This window comes from Bufo bufo, chromosome 4, assembly GCF_905171765.1.
Source record: "Bufo bufo chromosome 4, aBufBuf1.1, whole genome shotgun sequence".
In the NCBI taxonomy this organism is placed as follows: Eukaryota; Metazoa; Chordata; class Amphibia; order Anura; family Bufonidae; genus Bufo; species Bufo bufo.
Window position 1 is genome coordinate 272,676,930 of NC_053392.1, and position 25,648 is coordinate 272,702,577.

Sequence of the window (25,648 nt, forward strand, 5' to 3'; positions counted from 1 at the left end):
TTTTATTTTTTATCATTATTATTTTATATACAGTACAGACCAAAAGTTTGGACACACCTTCTCATTCAAAGAGTTTTCTTTATTTTCATGACTATGAAAATTGTAGATTCACACTGAAGGCATCAAAACTATGAATTAACACATGTGGAATTATATTCATAACAAACAAGTGTGAAACAACAGAAAATATGTCATATTCTAGGTTCTTTAAAGTAGCCACCTTTTGCTTTGATTACTGCTTTGCACACTCTTGGCATTCTCTTGATGAGCTTCAAAAGGTAGTCCCCTGAAATGGTTTTTACTTCATAGGTGTGCCCTGTCAGGTTTAATAAGTGGGATTTCTTGCCTTATAAATGGGGTTGGGACCATCAGTTGCGTTGAGGAGAAGTCAGGTGGATACACAGCTGATAGTCCTACTGAATAGACTGTTAGAATTTGTATTATGGCAAGAAAAAAGCAGCTAAGTAAAGAAAAACGAGTGGCCATCATTACTTTAAGAAATGAAGGTCAGTCAGTCAGCCGAAAAATTGGGAAAACTTTGAAAGTAAGGGCTATTTGACCATGAAGGAGAGTGATGGGGTGCTGCGCCAGATGACCTGGCCTCCACAGTCACCGGACCTGAACCCAATCGAGATGGTTTGGGGTGAGCTGGACCGCAGAGTGAAGGCAAAAGGACCAACAAGTGCTAAGCATCTCTGGGAACTCCTTCAAGACTGTTTGAAGACCATTTCAGGGGACTACCTCTTGAAGCTCATCAAGAGAATGCCAAGAGTGTGTAAAGCAGTAATCAAAGCAAAAGGTGGCTACATTGAAGAACCTAGAATATGACATATTTTCAGTTGATTCACACTTGTTTGTTATGTATATAATTCCACATGTGTTAATTCATAGTTTTGATGCCTTCATAGTCATGAAAATAAAGAAAATTCTTTGAATGAGAAGGTGTGTCCAAACTTTTAGTCTGTACTGTATATATATATATTTGTATTACTTTTTAACTACAAATGGTGTATATATTACACTGCATACACTAAAATAATGAGCTGCGATATAACACTTGACTTCACCAATTATTACTGAGATGATGCTATAAATACTTGTACCACAACATGAATTCACAATAACAAGTGATGCTTCCACTAAAAATGTATTCATCTGATCAAGAACCTTACGGATAGACACATGGCCCCTGATGACAGTGAGCTCGACAGCGATAAATAAAATAAAATATGACACACTATGTTGCTCTGGTATAGATTAAATTGATATTTCAATCCATCTATCTGATACCTAATATATACATAACCTCTTCTCTTAGATATTAGCCGGTCCATACCAGCTTCTCTATAAGTGCTGCATATATGAACATGCCGAACTTACATCTAAAAATGCGACAACAACTCCATAGCGGTTTCCCTATAATACTGCCCACATAAATATATTGAATATACATTGGAAGAAAAGGACATTCCACCTCCACCCCTTTTCTCCCCTGGATGGAAACTTCCCTCTCACACAGACCACATATGTCGGGCCACTGCTCCGTCTGACAGCCGCGGCTCCCGCTAGCGATCTGAACCCACCCCTCCTTCAATAATAAAAAAAGAACAATCACACAGTCGTATTCCTCGCAAAGTAACTGGTGTTTTGAGACAAACACTATACAAAGTATCCTCCCAAAGGACTCCTATATGCAGCCGATCACGAATACCTCCAGCCAAATGAATGAGGCAGTAGATCGCGCTGCATATTCATCATGTATGCATTAGTGATGAGCGGCAGTGGTCATATTCGAATTCGCGATATTTCGCGAATATTTCGTAGAATATTCGCAAATTCTAATATTCGTTATACTCTGCGATTTTTTTTTACTCAAAAAAATCGGCAAGGTAATGATCGTGTAATATGCAAATTTTCGTATTCAAATTTTAGAATTTTCATTTTTTTTTTTCACATTTTCAAACTTTTAGACAAAGAATATTATAGCACTATATTAGCTAAATTGCTCTATATTCATTTTTTTTCAATATTCGCTATATTGCTATAACTTTTTAGAATATTCGTAATATTCTAAAACAAGAATATATAGCAATATAGCGAATATTCGAAAAAAACGAATATAGAGCAATTTAGCTAATATAGTGCTATAATCTTCTTTGTCTAATAGTTGTCTATTGTCTGAAGTTCAGATTGGAAAAAAATTACAACTAGAAAAAAAAAAGATTATAGCACTATATTAGCTAAATTGCTCTATATTCGTTTTTTTTCGAATATTCGCTATATTGCTAAAACAAGAATATATAGCAATATAGCGAATATTCGAAAAAAAAAGAATATAGAGCAAAATTCGCAAACAACACTACTCCTAAAGTCAAGTATATTGCAGCCTTCTTATTGGCCCACAAGCTAGAAGCAGGGAGGAATCATGTGTACTGATTTAAAAAAAAAAATCGAATATAAAAAAATAAAAAAAAATCGAATATTCGAAATTACGAATATATCACTATATTCTAAATATTTGCGAATTTTCAAAGTACCTATATTTGCGCAAAAAATTCGAATATTCGTGATCAACACTAGTACGCATACTGCCGCAATAATAATTGAATAGGTGAATTAACTAAATGAATTAAATATATACGGTATAAGGCTCTCCTGAAAAGAACTAGGTTTTTTAGAATATTTTAATATATTAACATATGTATAACACGCACATATGGTTTAATATTTTCCATCAGACCTCCATATCAAACCTCAAATCAGACCCCCATATTAGTTCCTCAGATCCCCATATCACATGTCCTTATCAGATCCTCAGATCATTCCTCCATCAGACCACAAATCAGACCCCCATATCAGACCTCAGATCAGACCCCCTTTAGACCTCCATGTCAGACCCTCATCAGAGGTAAAATGAATACTTGCCTTTCCTGCTCTGCAGGTCTGACGGTTTCCTGCAGTCACACTCCCTGGTCTTCCCCAGGCCCATGCTGTCAGGTCATAATGTGCATACTATGTCATGACACTGTATGCAATCAGGACAGTGCAGTGGGAACTTGGAGAAGGGAAGAGTGATTACAGGCAGCACTTGAATCGCATCACTTATCTCTCCCTGCGACTCCTGCATACTAGTGAGCGCTTCCATAAATGGAAGCGCCCACTTGTATTCGCTTTATAAGACGCAATGTCTTATAAAGCAATAAATACAGTAGTCACTGAATGGTGGTAATATTTTTTTACAGTATGGTTGTAATATGTAGTCACTGTATGGTGTTATCATATAGTCACTGCATGGTGGTATTCAGTCACTGTATGCCTGTATTATTCAGTCATGTTCTGGTAGTATTAGATAACAGTACAGTATTCAGTGTATGGTGGTATATAGCAACAGTATGGTGGAATTAGTCCTGGTGTGGTAGCCTTATTTAGTCACTGTAAGTTGTTATTTAAAACAGATGTTTAGGGGTATTCCAGCTGAAAATAAAATCACCTATGCAGCCGCTACAAAGCCTCCTTGCTGCGCTCATCTGGGTTCCCATTTAGAGATCACAAGGGTCCCAGAAGTTGGGCCCCAACCCAATTGACTTATCCAGTGGAAACTTGTTACTGAGGTGCATACATATCAGTAATGGGTCCGTGACCTCACCGCAGTGTGGCAGACTGCCGTCTGCACACTGCAGCGCCATGGGGTCCCAGCTCTGGCCTACCTCGCAGGAGGAGCAGGCACCCGCCAGCATCCCGCCGCATCAGCCCTCACTGCCAGGTCTCGTCTTGAGCGCTATATCGGACGCGCTTGCACCTCTCGTTTTGTTATAGGAGAGGAGAGCATGCTTCCTGATTACTGTCTCCGTCCGGAGGTTGGGTTACTGACCATTAAGTGCCCAAGTGTGGTCGTTATACCTGAAAACCTCTGCTGAAGCTTCCTGCTGTTCTGCCCTGCTGTGTACTGGACTTTTGCCAATTAACGCTGACCTTTCCTGCCTGTTTGCCTCCAGCGTTTATTGCCTGACTACGATTCTGCCAGCCATCTGCTACTTGGATTACCTGGACTATTGATCCCTGCATTGTCTGACTATGAATCTGCCTGCCATCATCTGTAAGTTCATCTGACCTTTCACTGTCTGACTACGAGTCCGCCTGACCCAGTATACCGTATTACTCTGAACTTTGTTTTGCCTTTGTTTCAAGTGACTTATGTATACATTCTGCCACACTCTGTACACACTCCGGCAGTTAGCTGCTTCCTGGGTGACTGGTCTAAACACCAGAGTCCTAACTCTGGGAGTCAGCAGTCAGCAATATTGGGCTAATTCCTAGTCCACTATCAGCTGGCCCAGAGGATGTGGATCCTGACAATACATATGGAATGTGCCTGTGTGACACTGTACATTCAGCCTAAGTTGTATGGTGATAATTGAGTTCCTCACCTGGCAACTGTGGTTGCAACCAATCTTATTCCTCTACCTCTTGTAACTTTTCCACGATTGGATTCTTCAGAACCATTTAAATAGGACAGCTCTCTTAACTGTTCATGCCGAATTTCATCATTGTAATCCTATAGCAAAAGAAAAAAATACAATACCACTTAAAATGTACCGTATTAATGCCCAATTCAACACAATATAAATTTAGGCTAAATAAGCAACTGAGGAAAACATATGGTCATGATTTTATGATCATAACTTAATTAATAGCACAGTTTAAGAAAGTTACTCCAGGGACAACAAGGCGAAAGTCATAAACATGATTTGCTTGTCTAGTGAGCTTTTCTGCTTTCAACTTTATTGATTGATCCCTCGTGTTTTTGGTCATGAAATACAGTTGTTTAAGAGAATCCATGCATATACAAACATTATGACTACTTCAATTCTCAGTCTTTCCCATATCAACAGTGTTTTGTTGCTAAAGGACTGAGCTAATTAAGGATGTTACCGATCGAGAGAATTCTTTCAATTTTGCATTCTGTCAGCCATTTTTTTTTTCATATTTAAGGCTACATAAATATTTAAGGCTTTGTATTGTATGATGAGTTGTCATTTATTTACAGATGTCTATGCAGGTCGTTGAACCTATCTTGCCCCAGGTAAAACTTAATACTTCACTTTTATTATTACTTGAGTTAAAAAAACGTGTGATTGATACCTTTATTTTAATTTTACTTAATGAGCCAAGAGTGGGATGATTGCTTTATGCTCCCACAACTCGGTCTAGTTGATGGTGACACGGCAAGCGGCATGAAGGCAGCAAACTGCCTGTAAAGTGACAGGGGTGAGAGGTAGTGCACGGACTCTGCCTCTTGATCCATTGATCAATTTTTGACTTTACAGTGGAGTGGTTACTGTATTTTTAACCTTTTTCTTTTCTTGGCTCATTAAGTAAAATTAAAATAAAGGTATCAATCACACGTTTTTTAACTCAAGTAATAATAAAAGTGAAGTATTAAGTTTGACCTGGGGCAAGATAGGTTCAACGCCTGCATAGGCATCTGTAAATAAATTATTTGATAAACCTTACCCAGGGTATGTCCTAAGTATAAATAGGTATGATGAGTTGTTAGACAATTTGGTGTATATACACTGTATATTTTTTTTTATTAAAAATATTATTAAAATTTATATTTTATAAGACAATCAAAATAAAAAATCTATGGTTTTATCCAAGACCCGAGTTCTGGACCCGCTACTTTGCTTTTACAATGTGGATTTGCGTCTCCTCAGGATCCATGCACTGAGGACTGGCAAAGGCGGTGAGTTGATTGCATACATTTTTTTGTGAGATATACTGTATATTGGCCTCAAAATTCGTTTATATAACACCTTCCACTCTCCTAGGACTCAGAATTAGAGATGAGAGAAGTTATCAAAAATTAGATTCGGCTGCTTCGCCGAAGTTCACCAAGAAATTTGATTTCATCGCATTCCATTGCATGTAGTGGGCGCAATGAAAGGGAACGGTGATTGCACTGCCCCCCCATAATTTAACCCCTCAAATGCCGTGTTCGACACGGATCACAGCATCTGACAGTCTCATTGAGGCCTTTCAGGAGTTAGTCAGCGGTTAAAAAAATACATACTCACTTCATCCATTTGCTCGTAGATAGGGCGTCACAGCCGTTTTGATTGAAGAAAATGCGTCAAATCTCGTACTCGAATTGGAGCATTTTCTTCAATCAAGATGACCGTGATGCCCTCTCGGCAAGCAAATGGATGAGGTATGTTTTTTTCTTTTTTAATGCCAATTCAGGAAAAATTGAATCGTTACTATGAAACACCAGGTGATTCGTCTTCGTGGCAAATCAAATTATTCCTGAAATTTGTTTAGAAGTCAATCAATTTCACTTCGATTCGAGAATATTTTGGAAAACGTATCTATTTTTGTTTTGTATTTATGAATTTTTTATTTTCTGCTCCGCCTCCCCAAGCTCTAAAAACGCAATGACAGCAATAGTAAATTATGTGTGAGTGACAATGATGACATACTAATTGTCTTGACCGACTCTGAAGAACAACTACCATGAAAGATTCAATGACTTTCATCCCACCATAAACCTGACATTGAATTACTCGCATATGGAAATCAACTTTCTGGACACTACCATAAGTATTCAAAACAACTTAACACAGACATCACTATATCTGCTCCAGCCCAACAGATAGGAATGAACACTTGAAAGGATATTTTTAAACCAGGACTACCTTCTTACCACAATTCAGGACCAAATCAACAGAGCCACCAGGATCCTCAGAAATCAACCTTTAATATATACAAAAAGAAGGCAATGACTGTGTACCGTAAGTGGTGACCTACAACCCACAACTAGAGGTACTAAGAAAAACCGCAAGGAGACTATACAATACTCTGCTCAATGATCACCATCTTAGGACAATATTCTTAGACCCTCCCACGCTATGCTCCAGACAACCTCTAAATTTAAGAAATCGGATGATCAAGAGTTCATTACCATCTAATATACAGAAAATAACTTTTCCCTGCAATGTGAGGAGCTGCCAAACCTGTTCACACATACTGACTACAGACATGATACGTATCCCCAACACCCAGCAGGACTATAAGATTCCTGGAACATTCACGTGTTCTGCATACAATGTGGTGTACCTTTTTATGTGCACTAAATGTACAACTCAGGGTCTTGTATGTGGAAGAAACCGGGCAGAAACTTGGGGCAAGGATGAAGACTCACTGTCATTTCATAAAGGAGAAAACTTTCCCTGTTGCCAAACATTTTGGTGATCCTGGCCATAGCATTACAGACATCTAAGTATTAATATTGAAGGGTCATTTCAAATCCAACACAGGACTGAAGATCTTAGGCTACTTTCACAGTCATTTTGGCTTTCTGTTTGTAAGATCCATTCAGGGCTCTCAGAAGCGGTTCAAAACGGATCAGTTTTGCCCTAATGAATTCTTTCGCGCCTGCGCCGTACCGGTCTTCAGTCGGCGCAGGCGCACTGAGAGGAGGACGCTCGCTCGGCCGCTCCATCCTCAATGCGCCTGCGCCGATGACGTCACATCTACACCCGGCGCAGGCGCACTGAGGAAGGAGCGGCCGAGCGAGCGTCCTCCTATCAGTTCGCCTGCGCCGACTGAAGACCGGTACGGCGAAGGCGCGAGATTTAAAACGCAGACAGGGCCAGTCAGAGGACGAGCGCGTTCGCTAGCCCTGTCAATCAACATGCAGAGGGGGCGTCATTATGATAGGAGGATGAGGCTGCTACCAGCAAGTAGCCGCCCTACTTGCTGGTAGAGAGGTAATTTACATATTATAAAAGTTCGTTTTTTGAAGAAACTACAGAACGAAAATCAGTAAGAGCATTATATATTGATATATCGCAGTATAAGGAATTTAAGTAGCCCAAAAAATATATATGACTTTAGTGGGGTGACAGAAGCCCTTTAAGGCCTCTTTCTCTAAGGCGCTTCTTCTGTTTGTTAGTGTTTTGCAATTTATTACTCCACCTATCTGTTCTTTCCTGTGTATATCAATGTTTCTATAGAGATTATTTTTATTCCTGGCCTGAATAAGAGACCTCAGAGTCTTGAAAGCTTGAAAGCATGCTCGGCCGAGTACCGGTTCGGATCGAGCATCGCTATGCTCGGCAGTTCCGAGCACTCTTCTGAGTACCACATGTGCTCGAGCGCCATGCTCGAGTCTCCTCCCTGGACGTTTGGCGCCTTCTAAGCAGCCAATAAACATGCTGGTAAGTATTGCCATCACTGTAATGCCATTAGACATGTTTTCTACTGGCATTACAGTGATTAGCTGGCCGGAACACGTCATCGGGTGCTATATACATGCACCCGTTTACGCGGGTTCGGCTCATTGCGAGTCAGGGAGAGCTGCTGTTAGGAAGGGACAGAGCGAGTGTAGAGCGAATTTCATCTCAAACCTTTCAGAGACCCAAAAGTCTTTTTAAGGACTATTGTTAGAGGTGGCAGCAAAATTTATTTTGGGGGAATTATTTTTGTGTGTCAAGGCGATCGTTAGTGACATTCATTTTCTGCATTCTACAAACTCTGCTTGCTGTGAGTCTGACCAGTGAGAAGCAAATCAGCACTGATATCTAGGCCGTGTGTGACGCCTATATTTAATCCAAATTGCAGTTACAGTCAGTTTCTGTATTATACAAACTCTGCTTGCTGTGACCAGTGAGAAACAAATCAGCACTGATATCTGGGCCCTGTGTGACGCCTATATTTAATCCAAATTGCAGTTATAGTCAGTTTCTGTATTAAACAAACTCTGCTTGCTGTGACCAGTGAGAAACAAATCAGCACTGATATCTAGGCCGTGTGTGACGCCTATATTTAATCCAAATTGCAGTTATAGTCAGTTTCTGTATTAAACAAACTCTGCTTGCTGTGACCAGTGAGAAGCAAATCAGCACGGATATCTAGGCCGTGTGTGTCGCCTATATTTAATCCAAATTGCAGTTACACAGTCAGTTTCTGTATTAAACAAACTCTGCTTGCTGTGACCAGTGAGAAGCAAATCAGCACTGATATCTAGGCCGTGTGTGACGCCTATATTTAATCCAAATTGCAGTTACAGTCAGTTTCTGTATTATACAAACTCTGCTTGCTGTGACCAGTGAGAAGCAAATCAGCACTGATATCTAGGCCGTGTGTGACGCCTATATTTAATCCAAATTGCAGTTACAGTCAGTTTCTGTATTATACAAACTCTGCTTGCTGTGACCAGTGAGAAGCAAATCAGCACGGATATCTAGGCCATGTGTGACGCCTATATGTAATCCAAATTGCAGTTACAGTCAGTTTCTGTATTAAACAAACTCTGCTTGCTGTGACCAGTGAGAAGCAAATCAGCACGGATATCTAGGCCGTGTGTGTCGCCTATATTTAATCCAAATTGCAGTTACAGTCAGTTTCTGTATTAAACAAACTCTGCTTGCTGTGACCAGTGAGATGCAAATCAGCACTGATATCTAGGCCGTGTGTGATGCCTATATTTAATCCAAATTGCAGTTACAGTCAGTTTCTGTATTAAACAAACTCTGCTTGCTGTGACCAGTGAGAAGCAAATATACACTTATTTCTAGACAGTGTGTGAGGCCTATATTTAATCCAAATAGCAGTGACATCCAGTGTCAATATGAAGAAGGCGAGTATTAAGGGACGGGGAAGTGGACGTGATTCTGATGGTTCACGCAGAGGCCGTGGCTCAGGGCGCGTTGCAACTGTGCCTGCTGCCAGAGCACAAGGAAAACAGTCATCCACGATACCTAGCTTCATGTCCCAGTTTGCAGGGCGTCGCAAGACAACACTCTTGAAGTCAGACCAGTGCGACCAGGTGGTCGGTTGGATTGCAGCAGATAATGCTTCCACTGGGTTAAGCACCACCCTGTCTTCCACCAAGTCCAGTCTCAGTAGCCAACAGTCTGGTCAACACCACAATCCTCATCCTTCCTCCTACCATGTAGAGTCTGGCCAAACAAGCGATCCGGTACTCGGATGTTCCGAGGAGCTATTTTCACCCCCATCACTGAATTTGGCCCTCTCCCCAAGCACTCTTGAAGAGGGACATGAGATCTTTTGCCCTGATTCTCAACCTCTAGAGCCTTCACACTCACAAGATGATGTGTTTAAGGAGGTGGATGATGACGAGACACAGTTGCCATCAAGTCAACCACAATTACTGTCTGCAGAGGTTGATGAAGAGGATGATATACCATTGTCAATCACTGAAGTTGTGTTGGGGTCAGCAAATGAGGAGGATGATCGGAGTGGGGAAGTTGAAGAGGACTTGGTGGACGATGAGGTCACTTACCCAACATGGGAAGGCGGAAACGCGAGCAAGGACAGCAGTTCCGGGGGGAGCGATCTGCAGCACCGCAACAGGCTGGAAGAGGCAGTGGGGTGGCAACAGGGAGAAGGCGGGCCATGCCAAACAGGCCCGCATGTGTTCCACGGAGCACCCCCTTGCGGATATCTCCCTTGCCAAGGGGTAGGTGTTCCGCGGTATGGCGATTTTTTGCGGAAAGTGCAGACGACAAAAGAATAGTAGTTTGCAACCTGTGCCACACCAAAATGAGCCGAAGTGTGAACAGTAGCAACCTCACCACCACCAGCATGATCCGCCACATAGCAGCCAAGCACCGCAATAAGTGGGAGGAACGCCTGGGTCCACAATCTGTGTCCGCGGGTCACACCACTGCCTCCTCTTCCCCTATGTTGGGTGACAACCAATAGGCGCAGGCCCGGATGCCTCCCGCAATGCACCTGTACCGTCGCAAGCACCATCAGCGACCACATCCACTTCCCTGTCCCAGTGCAGCGTCCAAATGTCTTTACCCCAGGCATTTGAACGCAAGCGCAAAAGCTTTTATCAGTCTGTGAGATATCATGGTGGACTCCTGAGCCCCCTCCCCTGCCCTGCCCTGCATTTGATCTGACTGTCACTGTCACTGCCCCCCCCCCCACCAATAATGTGGCTAAAGGTTCCCATAATCCCACCACCATCAACACAGCTACTGTGTGAATAGGGTCCGCAGCCTCCTCCCCACTTCCTCCTCGGGGCAGACCAAACGTTGACTGCTCTCACACAAGTCACTATCAGAAAGACTCTCTTGACTGTCTGCCATAGGGCGTGGTGAGTTTTTCTTGCCACTGCTTAGGAAAACAGAAGTTGCCCCACTAGGAAGCTGCAGTGAAGACACTGAAAGCCTACTCTGGGGCTGCAAGGCGGAGGAGCAGGAGGCACGCTGTGACCTCTAGCTCTATAGCAGGATGTCAGACTCAGATGTTACCTCCACGTGATCCTGCTATAACTGAGAGGAGGACTGAGCCATCCAATTCACAATCTCATCCTCTTTCTCCTCAATGATAGTGTTGCGCCTTTCAGAAGCCATAGACAACTGTGGCCTACTACTACTTCTGGCCAGATAGCTGGTGCTGTTACTATACAAGTTTTGGTTCTGAGTCTTTAGTTTAGAACCCTTCTGTAGCCCTCACATTTTGACCTGAAATGTACACAGTCACAAAGTATGGAACAGTTTGCAAATCAGCTTTCTGGAACTTAAAGACAGGAAGGCGCAATATGATGTTCTTTCCTTTCCACAAACGCACTGAAGATACTACTACTGACAGTTGACTTTGGAAATATTGCATTATTGGCGCCACTAATGATTTGTGCCCAATGTCCTTTGCTTGTTAAAATATGCAGGTTCAGAAAAGAAAATTTCTCCAGTGTAAAACACAAGTTAATAAACTACTACACAATTATTACCAAACACAAACACTTGAAGTGCCTAGAGATGAAACAACACAGATTTCAGCCTAGTATGTCACGGTATCACTCACAGATGCTCTCCTCCCCTATCCTGCGTACTGTAAGGCTACATTCACACTGGCGTTTTGGTTTCCGTTTGTGAGATCCGTTCAGGGCTCTCACAAGCGGTTTAAAATGGATCAATTTTGCCCTAATGCATTTTGAATGGCTAAGGATCCGTTCAGAATGCATCAGTTTGCCTCCGTTCCACCTCCATTCCGCTCTGGAGGTGGACACCAAAACGCTGCTTGCCGCCTGACAATGCAGAGGCAAACGGATCTGTCCTGACACACAATGTAAGTCAATGGCGATGGATCTGTTTTCACTGACACATTATGGCACAATAGAAAATGGATCCGCCCCCCATTGACTTTCAATGCTGTTCAAGATGGATCCGTTTTGGCTATGTTACAGATAATACAAACGGATCCGTTCTGAACAGATGCATGCGGTTGTATTATCTGAACGGAAGCATTTGTGCAGATCCATGACGGATCCGCACCAAACGTGAGTGTGAAAGTAGCCTAAGACAGATATAAGCTGGTTTTAATAAATTCAACCCCCCAAAAATTACCGTATTTTTCGCTTTACAAGACGCACCTGACGATAAGACGCACCTAAGTTTTTTAGGAGGAAAATAAGAAAATAAATATTTTTTAACCAAAAGATATGCTTTTGGTGGGTTTTGAATTAATGGTGGTCTGTGGATGACGCGCTGTTATGGGGGATCTGTGGATTATGCACGGTTATGTGGGACCTGTGGATGACACACTTATGGGGGATCTGTGGATGACACTCTGTTATTGGGGGATGTGTGGATGACACACTGTTATGGGGGGATGTGTGGATCACACTATTATGGGGAATCTGCGGATGACGCTGTTACGTGATTATAACCCCCATCAGCCTAAAGAATACACTGATGTACTGTAGGTACTGTACATTGCTGTATTCTTAAGGATGAGGGGAGTTATAGTCACATTAATTATGAACACGGTCCAGGGACTGTACCTATATTACCGTAGCTTACGGTAACTGATATGACTACCATATAACCCCCCCCCTCATCCATAGGAATCCACCCATATACTGCAGTACATGGGTGCATTCCTATGGATGAGGGGGATTATAGTCATATTTAATATAGACACATGCCAATTAGGGAACAGTGTTTATTTTAAATATGACTATAACCCCCCACATCCATAGGAATCCACCCATATACTGCAGTACAGTCTAAGTCACGTCTGCCGGCCCACCCACAGTTTAATGGCAGCTCAGGAGCCGTCAGTGAGAGCTCCTGAGCTGCCGACACCCGGAACCCCCATTGATAAGCTGTGTGAGGAGACGGCGCATGCAGTGTGCACGTGCAGTTTCCTGTCTCTCTTCCTGTCTGCCACTGCTGTCCCATAGAAAACATCACAGGAGGAGGTTGATGGCAGCAGCAATAAAGAGCAGAGGCCACATACCTCCCAAAGAACAGCAAAGGCCACGTCTGCTTTGGGATCTGGCACTGTGGGTGTGTTAGGTCCAAAACGTGCCAGAGCTAAGCCCTGCTTAACTACCTTTACCTCTGCTGTGCGAGTATCTCCCGTCTAGAATTTCTTTCTCCATGACGCCAGAAGACAAACGAATTGCCTTGTGCAAGCTGTGCAAGAGCAAAATAAGTGGGCAGGCAAACACAAACATAGGTGCCACAGCTCTATTAAACTACATGAAGCCGTATCACCCAATCCCCTGGGCAAACAGAGGTAACATCGTCATCATCCCTTTCCGCTTCTTCCGCTCAGATTCATGATTCTCTTCTCCATCATCAATAACGGAATTCGTGGCCAGAAAACAACTCTGCCCGCCCAGCAATCTGCACAATTCTAATTCCCACCTGGCCAAGTTGCTGGTGGTGCAGTTGCTGCCGTACCATTTTGTCGAGTCTGCTGCCTTTAGGGAGCTAATGCCATGTGCTCAGACTTGCTGGAAGATTCCTAGAAGCCATTATTTCTCCCAAATGCCACCCCTGCCTCGTACTCTCACGTGACAGACAACGTGGGCCGCTCCCTGTGATTCTCGCTGTGTGGCAAGGTTCACACCACAGTTGACACCTGGAGCAGTTCTAATGGGCAGGGTCAGTACATGTCTTTCCCAGCCCACTGGGTCAATATCTTTTTCCGGCAGTGGAGAGGCAGCACCTCAGCAACAAGGCCAGGTTCTTTTGACCCACCCACAAATGTGTCAGCCTGGCTGCCACACCAGGCACTTATCCGTCTCCTCCTCCATGGGTCATGTTCCCATCCCAAACAGCAGCTGGGCACAGGGCCACTTTCACTACTCTTCCTTCATATCACATATGTCAGGTCAAGCAACATGCCAAGCCATGTTGGAGCTGGTCGGCCTGAGAAAGAATAGTCACACCAGTGACCAGTTTAAGCACATCAAGCAGCAAACATCCCGCTGGCTGTCACCCTGCCAATTCCAACTGGGCAATGTGGTCAGATAATACATGCTCCCTGCATGGTGCACGTCATCAACCTGTTGGTGCAGCGGTTTCTACATAAGTACACTGGCTTGCACAAGGTGCTGGCAAAGTCTAGAAGACTGTCTAAGCACTTATGTTGTAAGGAACACTCTCCTGGACCTGCAGCGACAGAACGACCTGCCACTACACTGCTTAATCCGTGACATGCCAACTTGCTGGATGTCGACATTACATATGCTCGAGCATCTGTACGAGCAGCGGAAAGCCGTGAACTATTTTGTTATGCACCAGAAAGTCTCAGCAGCAGGGGTCATGTGTTTCTTCGATGTCAGGCAATGGCAGCTCATCGAGATGCCTGTCAGGTGCTGAAGCCCTTCAAAGAGGCCACAAAGTTTGACAGCAGGGACAACTGCGGCATGAATGACTTCATTCCTCTCATATTTATCTTAGAGCAGATGCTGATGCTGCTGCAGCAGGGGAACATGGCAGAAGAAAAGCAGCTGACACATCTCGCTGTCCACCCTATAGCTATTGGGGACATACAAAGGAAATCTGCCATGGAAGAGGAGGATGAGGAAGATGATGATGAGGAACTGCCACTGCAAGAGGCGGAGGAATCTGAGGTGGAGGAGAAAGAGGACAATGATGAGGATGGCACCGGCTAAGACACCCAATCATCTCAGTGGGGGGGCGGCAGAAAGAACCGGCTCCTCAGGTACGCTGGCCAGAATGGTGACCTGTAAACTTGCTTGCTTACAGGTGTATCGTTGAGATCAAGCAGTCATGATTACTGGATATCTATGATTTTAGACCCTCACTACCAGGGAAAAATTGGGGAATTTTTTCCTCTCCCAGAAAGGGAGGACAAATTACATTACCAGGAAACACTGTGTACGCGGCTTGCTGCTGTTTGCGGTGAGCAGACACCTGCCGCCAGCACGTCTGAAATGGTAGCCCCCGCTCTGCCCCATGTAGAGTCTCCCGTCACCACAAGCAGCAAAAGCTGCAGCAACAGCCATTTCAACATGATTGAGCAGTTTTTCCACGTGCCATGACTGCTCCTGCTGTGGCCTGCATCATGCCACTTATGCCACTTTCCAACCATCACATTCTGTACAGCTGCTGTCGCTGCCTCAATTATGCCACCACTGCAACCTGCTGACCATCATCTTCCGTAAGGCTGCTGCAGCCTCCATCATGCTGCTGCCTTTCTTCCAACATGTACCATATGGCCGCTGCTCCTCGATGTTAATCCCCTACTGCCAGCACCATTAACGCAAAGCATCTGCCAACACTATCACTACTAGAAGTACTACTACCACCACTACTACTATTACTCATTGACAGCCTTTTATGTTCCATGCTATGCTGCTTCTGCTGCCACTATTATTGCAGCCTCATGCCACTATATCCTTCCACATCCATACTGCACTGCTGCTGCTCCCAATTAAAAGAGCATTTCAACCCTTTAAAGGCATCATTTTTGGATGTTTAGTCCCCCAAGCCACTTTTTTATTTTATTTTTTTATTCCATAACACCATGTGTGTTTAAACATCATCTGCCACTGATAAGTGCCAATTTTTGGAAGCTTTGGAATATAAAAAAAGCATAGCACGTGAGCCAGTGTGGAGTGCATTTAAACACGCTGAATGGTTAAAGGGGTTGTCTCATCTTAGACAATGGGGGAATATTTTTAGGTTTTCCCCCTATTGTCTTATTGGTGCGGCTTCCATCACTAGGACCTGAACCTATATTGGGAACAGAGTCCCACAAGTTGGTGGCTGGAGGACTCCGGTTCGTCCACCACCAAGCACTCTCCCCATAGAAGCGATTTGGAGCACACCGCGCATGACCGGCCACTGCTCCCATTCACTTCTATGGGCCTGATGGAAATAGCTCAGTCAGTGCTCGGCTATTTTCGGCGGCCCCATAGAAAATTTATGGAGGGTGGCTGCGTATGCGCAGTGCGCTCTCCACCACTTTTGGGTCTCCGTTCTCGATGCAGGTGTGGGTCCCATGGGTGGATATGCCCCATCGGCTGTGAGGAGACCACCCTTTAACACCATCAAACTTGCATTTACCCAGACTTATGTATGTCAGTGTCAGTCAGATATCATTTACTATTGCTGTCAATGCGTTCTAGAGCTTGGGGAGGGAGGATGGTAAAAATTGCATAAATAATAAACAGAATTTTTTTTTATGAGTCCTAGGAGGCTAGAGGGGGTTATATACCAACCTTTAAGACAATTGGAGCAACTTTTCTTCAGCTTGAATCAATTCTCTTCCGAACAGAAATTCTGCAAACCGGACCCGAAACTAATCTTGACTGGTTGCAGTAGTTTTGTCAATTTTAAAACTGTCTTGCTTTGTGAGGTTGTGCCAAAATTATGAAATTGTGCATAGTAATAATATACTTTGTGCAAGTGAAATGTGGTGTATGTTTATGTCTGTAAAAGTACACTAGTGGGTTGCCTGGTGTGGAGATGCAACTACAGGTGAAACTCGAAAAGTTAGAATATCGTGCAAAGTTAATTTATTTCAGTAATGCAACTTAAAAGGTGAAACTAACATATGAGATAGACTCATTACATGCAAAGCGAGATATTTCATTCCTTTATTTGTGTTTAATTTGGATGATTATGGCTTATAGCTTATGAAACCCCAAAGTCACAATCTCAGGTCCCCTTCTCTCAGGGGGTATGGATTAATTAGCTGACTAGAGTGTGAAACTTTGAGCCTAGAATATTGAACCTTTTCAAAATATTCTAATTTTAAGTTGCATTAATGCAATTCCTTTTAAGTTGCATTACTGAAATAAATGAACTTTTGCATGATATTCTAATTTTTCGAGTTTCACCTGTATTTTGTGACGCATCATTTTGTCACACATAATAAATGACCCTGTTATAATTTTAAATTCTGCCCTACTTTTTGTTTCACTTTTAAAAATGTCAAAGCTCACCAACTGTCACAAAAAGATGCACCAAATATCACTTGCAACTTCTTTACGTCACAAAACTGGCATAGCAGACTTATAGCAGATAAATGTAAAATATAAGAGTGAAACTGGATCGCACATCCTCAATACTATGCTTTTGGCTAATAACTGCTTCTCAGCATACTTAACATCGCTTCTCAGCGCAATATATCGTATACCTAACCCTATCTTAAATATTGTACATGAGGCATTGGTATACAATTTGATCAAAAGGCATAGGCCCACTCACCACGACAAGGTTGCCTCTTTGAGCGGGAACCTACTCTAAATTTGGTGCAGCGCGGCAAACACCGGCGTCGCAGCACCAAACCAACAGGCAGCGGGACCCGCAGTCAAACAGCACCACTGCTGTCTGGCAAAGCCACCCTGGCACTGGGCCCCACAACCCACCAGCACAGCACCAAAGCAACAATATGAACAGTTGTCAAACCTCACCTTATCACATGCTCTCAAAATCTGTTCTTTTTTCCCCCTCTGGTATCAGTACTCCTCCCCATTCGGCCCAGGTGATTTTAATTAGCAGGATACTGCATAAGGGTGTATAAATTCCTACCACCTCTCAGTTGGAGTTCCTGAGAGCATGTGATAAGGTGAGCTCTGAGAACTGTTCACATGGTGCGGTGCTGTGCGGCGGCCATAGTTGCTTTGATGTTCTGCTGGTGGGTTGGCGGGGCCCAGTGCCAGGGTGGCTTTGCCAGACATCAGGGGCGTTGTTTGGCTGTTGGGTCCTGCTGCCTATTGGTGCGGTGATGCAGCGCCGGTGGTCGCCGCGCCAAAGTTATAGTAGGTTCCCACTCGAGGAGGCAACCTAGTCGTGATGAGTGGGCCTATGCTTTTTGATCAAATTGTATACCAATGCCTCATGTACAGTATGCAACATAGGGGTAGGTATACTATATATTTCACTGAGAAGCGATGTCAATTATGCTGAGAAACTGTTATTAGATAAAAGCATAGTATTGAGGATGTGCGATCCAGTTTCATTCTTATATTTTACATGCTTTATAGCAGGTAAATAACCCTTTATGTCCACTCCATAAATCACTTCCTCAACTAACACATTCATTTTTGCATTAAAGGCTATGTACACCTTCGGTGGCAATTTTTGTTTATGATTGTATTTTACTCATTTTTGGCTAAAAATCTTATTTTCAAATATTGAGCCATTTTGTCACAAAAGGTTAACTGTTTTTCTAACTGTGTGACTGGTACTTTCACTTTGTGTCAGTCATCTAATAAACCTTATCACTGACTACTAAGAGGTCATAAACACTTATTCAACTCAATGTTTCACAAGGGACAGCTGTGTAGACGTTATAGTGGCACAGGTTTTGAAGACTTAAATCCTTAGCATAATATCTACATATAGCTTTACTATTTGCCTATGCAAAAATGATTACTTAAAGGGAGTCTGTCAGCAGTTTTGACCATCCAAAACTACTCACAGTACTTGGAAAGGACTACCTTTTGTAGATATCTTATAATAAGGAGTAGTGCCCATGAGGTGAACCTTCACTGAAGTGCTCTCGATTCCTCCTCTGCTCTGAGTGGCAACTAAAGTTCTCTTAGTTGGAGGCTATAGCTGTTACACAGAGCAGAGGGGATGGGCTGTGAAAGCAGCTCAATGTCCCATGTTTCTTCAGAATGGAGGTCCACCAAAGCCTCTTGATGAGCTTGGTGGATTCAGGTAGGAAGTGAATAGAGTGGTCACTGTGGAAGTTAGAGAAGCAGCAGAGTACACTTGCTCAACAAGTTACCTATCACATTCATATTGTATTGTATGACTATGCCATCAAAGTCTTTAATAATTGGAAAAAACACTTTAATATTTTCTATACTGTAACTATGTGTCATGGTCTAATAGAGATGAGAAAATATAGAAATATTGAACTCCTGAAATCATCTTTTTATTGAGGTCTGAGCCCATTCAGTGAAGTGAATCTTCTTTCTTTCATCACAGTTTTGTTTCTCTTAACATAAGGGACATAACAGAACATTACATATGGCAGGAAGTCGAAGAGTTAACTGCTGCTCTTCATGGGGAAACAATATTTGTGAGTAAAGTTTGGTGATTTGATTTCGGTTTGCAATTTAAGTCACAAATTAGTCCTGATTAGTCTAAAATATATTCACATATCCTACAGGAGAATCAAGCAATGTGCTTTTGATAAAATGTAATGGTTGCCACATAAACTGCTCACTGTAAATTCTCAAAGCTAAATTTACATAGATTGACTGTCAGAAAGACTTTAGTCAGATGGATGCTTTCATGTTACCATTCTTTCTGCTAAAACAGCTAACAGTAAAAGAGCTTGATCATGGAAAAAAAATCACAAGGAAAGATTATGTTCACTATGGTACATCATGCCCAAGTCATTTCATCTGCTTTTGTACCATTTTTGAGGCATGCCTTCAACTCCTATGTTTGAATTATACAAAGAAAATAAATTTTGTGAAATCTGAGAACTGTATTTTTGTTCACGCCATCCTAGACTGACTATAGGCTTTCTAATGTGCTGACCCTTCTTACTGGGAATGGGTGTTGGTTTTTCTTTAGAGATGTCACCATGGAAGATGGTATACGAGCACAGAGAGAGAGACTAGAGATGAGCGAAGTTTTCAAAAATTCGATTCAGACGCTTTGCCAATTTTACAAAAAAAAACGAAGCGCATTAAATCAGCAATATCCCGGCCTGCAGGGATAGTTTATGTTGGTGTTCATCACTGTGCATTGCAGCAATATGCATAGCAAGACCTTTCTGGTAGTGAAACACTGTGCGTGACTATGACAGGCAGATTACATACAGTACAGGGCTCCAGATGGCGACCAAAACGGTCGCCAATGCGCCTTAAAATTTGCAGATGGCGACAAGACTTTTTAGTCTTGTCGCCATTTGCGACTGTACCGCCGCGATCCTGCGCAGCCTAAGGTCTCTTCACTACCACACTGCACAGTGGAGAAGGAAGGAGTCCCTCCCTCTCCACTGTGACGCGGCCGCCACTACCACCAATGGGGATATAGCAGGGAGGAGGAGGGGAGGAGCTGTCGCCACTGCGCCACCAATGAATGTAAAACATAAGTGTCGGCAGCGGTATCACAGACCCGGCACCCGGCCTCAATAACAGGGCAGGCGATCCGCGGCCATTAACCCCTCAGGTGCCACAGACCGCATGCCCTGTTATTGAGGCCGGGTGCCGGGTCTGTGATACCGCTGCAGACAATTGTATAAAGGAGTTAGAGGACCTTTTGTGGGTCCAAAGAATATGAACTTATCAGCAGGCTGCATAGAGCGGCGCCCAGGGATCTAAGTGCACTTACTATTATTCCTGGGCGCCGCTCCGTTCGTCCGATGTGGCCCCCGGTATTTTCAGCATTCAGAGGAAGGAGGAGGAGGAGATGCCAGTGTCTGTCCTTCTCCCTGACAGCAGCGCTGTCCAATCACAGCGCAGAGCTCAGAGCCAGGGAGGAAAAAACCTCCCTGGCTCTGAGCTCTGCGCTGTGATTGGACAGCGCTGCTGTTAGGGAGAAGGAGAGACACTGGCGTCTCCTCCTCCTCCTCCTTCCTCTGAATGCTGAAAATACCGGGGGCCACAGCGGACGAACGGAGCGGCGCCCAGGAATAATAGTAAGTGCACTTAGATCCCTGGGCGCCGCTCTATGCAGCCTGCTACTAAGTTCATATTCTTTGGACCCATGAAAGGTCCTCTTTAAACATTCATTGGTGGTGCAGTGCGCTCTCCCAAAGCCTCTCCCCCCCCCCCATTATCACTGGCCACAAGTCGTCGTGTCCCCCCCATTGTTATATGGTAGCCACAGTGTCCCATCCCCTTCATTGGTGGCAGTGGCAGATTACACTGCTGGGGCTCAGATCGTTACCATGGCAGCCAGGACGCTACTAAAGCCCTGGCTGCCATGTTCAGCTCCCTGCTGCTGTGTGCACAGAGCACAGGGCAGCAGGGAGATGTGTGAGATCCTATTCACCCTGATAGAGCTCTATCAGGGTGAATAGCACAAGGGATGAAAAAAATCCAGGTTCTAGTCCCTAAGGGAAGAAATGGTTATTAAATAAAAAGTAAAAAAAAAAAAAAAAAAAAGAAACACCAAAATACTAAAAGTTTAAATGGCCCCCTTCCCAGTTTTACATATAAAATTTACAAACAATAAAGAATAAACATATTACATATCGCCACGTCCCAAAAAGTGTGAGCTATTAAAATATAAAAAAATATTTCCGCTCGGTGAAGGCCGTAACAGAAAAAAAAACTCTAAACCACGCAATTCGCCATTTTTAGTCACCTTGTCCCCCAGAAAATGTCCCTGGATGTGAGAGGTATGTGGTGCTGTTTTCTCCCATATGTAGTGTACCTGCGTCTCATCTTCTCAAAGTCCTTTTTTAAAAATTATATGCATTTTAAATTTGGCGACTAAAAAATTGAATTTGGCTCCTAAATTTTTTAGTTTAGGAGCCAATGGCTCCTGGTCATTTTTTTTTGTCCGGAGCACTGCAGTATATGGATGTGCGCATTGGTATTTGGTCAGTTATGGGTCCAAAACAAAGAATCGCACAAATGTTTTCATGTTACCTTATTTCAGAGTAGGATTTGCTCCTGATTTTGGCTCACCATACAGTAAGGCCTCTTTCACACGGGCGTTGCGGGAAAATGTGCGATTTAGAGTGCTAAGCGTTTTAATGTGTTTTGCACGCGCGTGAGAAAAAACTGCATGTTTGGTACCAGACTCACACCCGGACTTCTTCACAGAAGTTCGGGTTTGGGATTGGTGTTGTGTAGATTTTATGATTTTCCCTTATAACATGGTTATAAGGGAAAATAATAGCATTCTTAATACAGAATGCTAAGTAAATTAGGAATGGAGGGGTTAAATTTTTTTTATAATAATTAAACTCCCCTCATCCACTTGTTCACACAGCCTGGCTCATCTTCTTTCTTCTTCTTTGAGGACCTGGGAGGAAAAGGACCTTTGGTGACGTCACTGCACTCATCACATGGTCCATCATGTTATAAGGGAAAATAATAAAGATCGGGTCCCCGATCGTCACCTAGCAACCATGCGTGAAAATCGCACCGCATCCGCTCTTGCTTGCGGATGCTTGCGATTTTCATGGAGCCCCATTCACTTCTATGGGGCCTGCGTTGCGTGAAAAATGCACAATATCGAGCATGCTGCGATTTTTTATACACAACACACAAGTGATGCGTGAAAATCACCGCTCATGTGCACAGCCCCATTGGAGTAAATGGGTCCGGATTCAGTGCGGTTGCAATGCGCTCACCTCACGCAATGCACCCACACGAAATTCTCGCCCGTGTAAAAGGGGCCTAACTGCTGGAATTAACTGACCAAATAACTGAAGTGTGAACTCAGCCTTACAGGTCAATGTTTGCGTCAGGCATACTGTACTTAACCGTGCAGTGGTCCAAGATTCTACTATAGAGCGGTCTTCTTTTTTACCATCTTGCTAGTGAACCTGGGGTGTTACAAACTGATTCTACCAAATTGGAAAAGGGTAGTCTCATCTCACTGTTGTTGCGGTGTCCATATTAGTTGATAGATAAGATGTTGTGTTACCCAATCAAACTCCACTGTAGAGTGAAATAGCTGTCTCGTTAAACACTGCCTCCTGTATCAACATAGATTGCTTGAGAAGCTGGTATGTAACACACTGATACAAGTAATGGCCCCATAACAGAGGGGAGAGGTTGTCAGCAGTAAGTTTGTGTGGACATAACTGTTTATTTTTCCCTTCTTCTGATCCATCAGAAGAACAGCCCAACAAAGATTGGATCCTGTCTTTTAAGCATCTGCCTTCACACGGTCAGTATTTGGTCAGCAATTGATCAGTATTGCTAAGGCCAAATAAAAAGAGGAGTGGGTCCAAAACAGAGATAACCTGTGAGGGATGTATTTGCATGTCTTCTGTGTTTTGGACCCACTCCTGCTTTTGGTTTCCAAATCATGAGCAAATCCTGATGCTAAATAATGATAGTGCGATAGAGGCCTTATGGATACTCCAAAGACAGAATTCGTTGTAGTTTTCTTTTTTCAGTTCCTCCGATGGATCAGGAGAATGGCAAACTAAACTGTGATGTCAACAAGGCCAAACAGGGACACTAGTGGTGAGAGTGACAACAGTGAGAGGAGTCAACACAGTGGCCCAGTCACAGAGTGGTGAGGGTGGCAACAGCATGAGGAATCATCATAGTGGCCCAGTCACAAAGTTGTGCAGGTGGCAACAGCATGAGGAGTCATCATAGTGTCTCAGTCACAGAGTGGTGAGGTAGGTGGCAACAGCAGTGGCAGTAACAGCACAAGATGGTAGCAGTAGGAGAAGATAGCAGCAGAGGCAACAGGTGGGTGGCATCAGGTGGGCCGCACTAAACAACCACTCTGATGCCAGAATACTGGCTGGGCAGGAAAGCTTGTCCAGTGCAAACTCGGCCAGTTACAGCCACAATTCAAGTTTGGCTGCCCAGTAGTCCAGGGGATCTTGGATCTGGGGTGAGAGTGTGCTGTTCAGGTAAGCCACCACCTGCTGGTTCAGATTCTGCTTCATGCCCGGCGTGTTTTGCAGGGTAAGATTAGCTAAAGGGCATGCACAGTTTCCTGGCCATTTTCAAGAATTCTTGCAGTTGGGTAGAAGACTTCAGGAATCGCTTTACAACCAGATTAAATACATGCACCATGCAGGACGCATGGGTCAGCCCTGCTTGACGCAGCGCCGACAATTTTTTTCCCCCATTATTGGTTAGCATAGTTCCAATCTTTGGTTGGCGAGGAGATAGCCAGGATTGAATTTCTTATTGAAGGACGCAGAGCAGTTCCTCCCTGGTGCCATTAAGTTTGCCCAGGCAGGCCAGGTGCAGAACAGTGTGGCACTGCCGTGCTCTGCATAAGTGGTAGGCTGGAGGACCACTCTAGAGGCCAAGGACAAGGTTGAGGATGAGAAGGTAGAGGAGTACATTGGCGCAAGTATCATAGCTTGAGAATGCAGAGGCAGCATTGCCGTCACCTCGCCAAGTTGCTGGTGGTGTGCCTGGGCCGGCACCACACTTACCCATTGGGCCGTAAAGGACAGATATTGTCCTTGACCATATTTGCAGCTCTACACGTCGGTGCTGCCTTGAACTGTACCAGACACATGTTGAGCAGGTGGGCTAGTCCATGAGCTTATGTGGCTGGTACAGCATTTTTGGAGAAGTAATGACGGCTTGGGACTCTCCACCTTGGCTCGGTACAAGCCATCAGTTCTCTAAAAGGTGCAGAGTCAAGCACATAGAAAAGGAGGGTCTGTAGTACAAGCAATTTGGCCAGGAGCACATTCAGATTCTGCGCCATTGGATAAGTGCACACATACTGTTGTTTTTTTTACAATTGCCTCCCTGATTGATTGATGCGAAATGAGTGACGAGAAGTAGGAGTAAGAGGAGGAGGAACATCAGGACCAATAGATGATGGGATGGACACAAATCTCCCTTCTGCTGAGGTGGTGGAGCCTTGACTGCTGGAAAAGGGGTACTGGCCACTAAAAGATGTCTCAGGCTGTACCACAACAACAGTTTTCCCAGACCACTTTATGGTGCCGCTCCATGTGCTGATGCAGGGCCGTGGTGCCAACATTGGCACCCTGGCCACCCTTCACCTTCTGCCCACAAATTCTACATGTGGCCACGCTGATGTCCTCTGGTGACTTCATAAAAATTCCCAGCTAGTAGGGAATTTTACACTCACCACTCCATGCCAACTACCTGTCGCTGCTTCTATGAGGTCATGTCCCGCTAGATCAGGGATCAGCAAACTTTGGCACTCCAGCTACTGTGAAACTGCAACTCCCAGATGCAAACATGCTCAGCTGTTCTTCTAACGCCTATAAAAGTGAATGGAGCATTCTGGTAGTTGTAGATTCAGAACGTCTAGAGTGCCGGAGGTTGCAGATCCCTGCACTAGATGTTTACGGACAGGTAGGCTTCATGAGTAGAAGACGGTACACTGGGCACATTTGGCTCCAGACCTGACACTGCTTCAACCTTGCTGACTCACAGCGACCAGTACACCCTGCTGGCTGAGCGAATTGCTGCCACCCTGCCACTGTCTCACGGGCAAGTTGCCACGCTCACCTAGAGATGAGCGAATTATTGAAAAGTTCGATTTGGCTGATTCACCGAGTTTTACAAAAAAAATTGTTTCGTGACTAGTGTTGAGCTCAAATATTCGATTCGAGAATTTTAATTGCTAATATCACCACTTCGAGAATTTGCGAATATTTAGAATATAGTGCTATATATTCGTATTCGCGAATAGTGTTGAATATTCTAATCGCAAATATATTACTGTCTATTTTCACAATCACA

General features: G+C 43.9%; 1 protein-coding gene across 2 annotated transcripts in view; it reads right to left on the reverse strand.

The window, feature by feature from the left end:
- KHDRBS2 (KH RNA binding domain containing, signal transduction associated 2) overlaps window positions 1-25,648 on the reverse strand; it is a 519,297-nt gene that overhangs the window by 136,454 nt on the left and 357,195 nt on the right. For both annotated transcript variants that reach the window (XR_005778300.1, XM_040428614.1), the window contains exon 5: window positions 4,428-4,555. Coding sequence is in view for 1 of the 2 variants with exons in the window: in XM_040428614.1 (XP_040284548.1) it covers window positions 4,428-4,555 (128 nt within the window). In the remaining variant the exon portion in view is untranslated. The remainder of the gene's footprint in view (window positions 1-4,427; window positions 4,556-25,648) is intronic.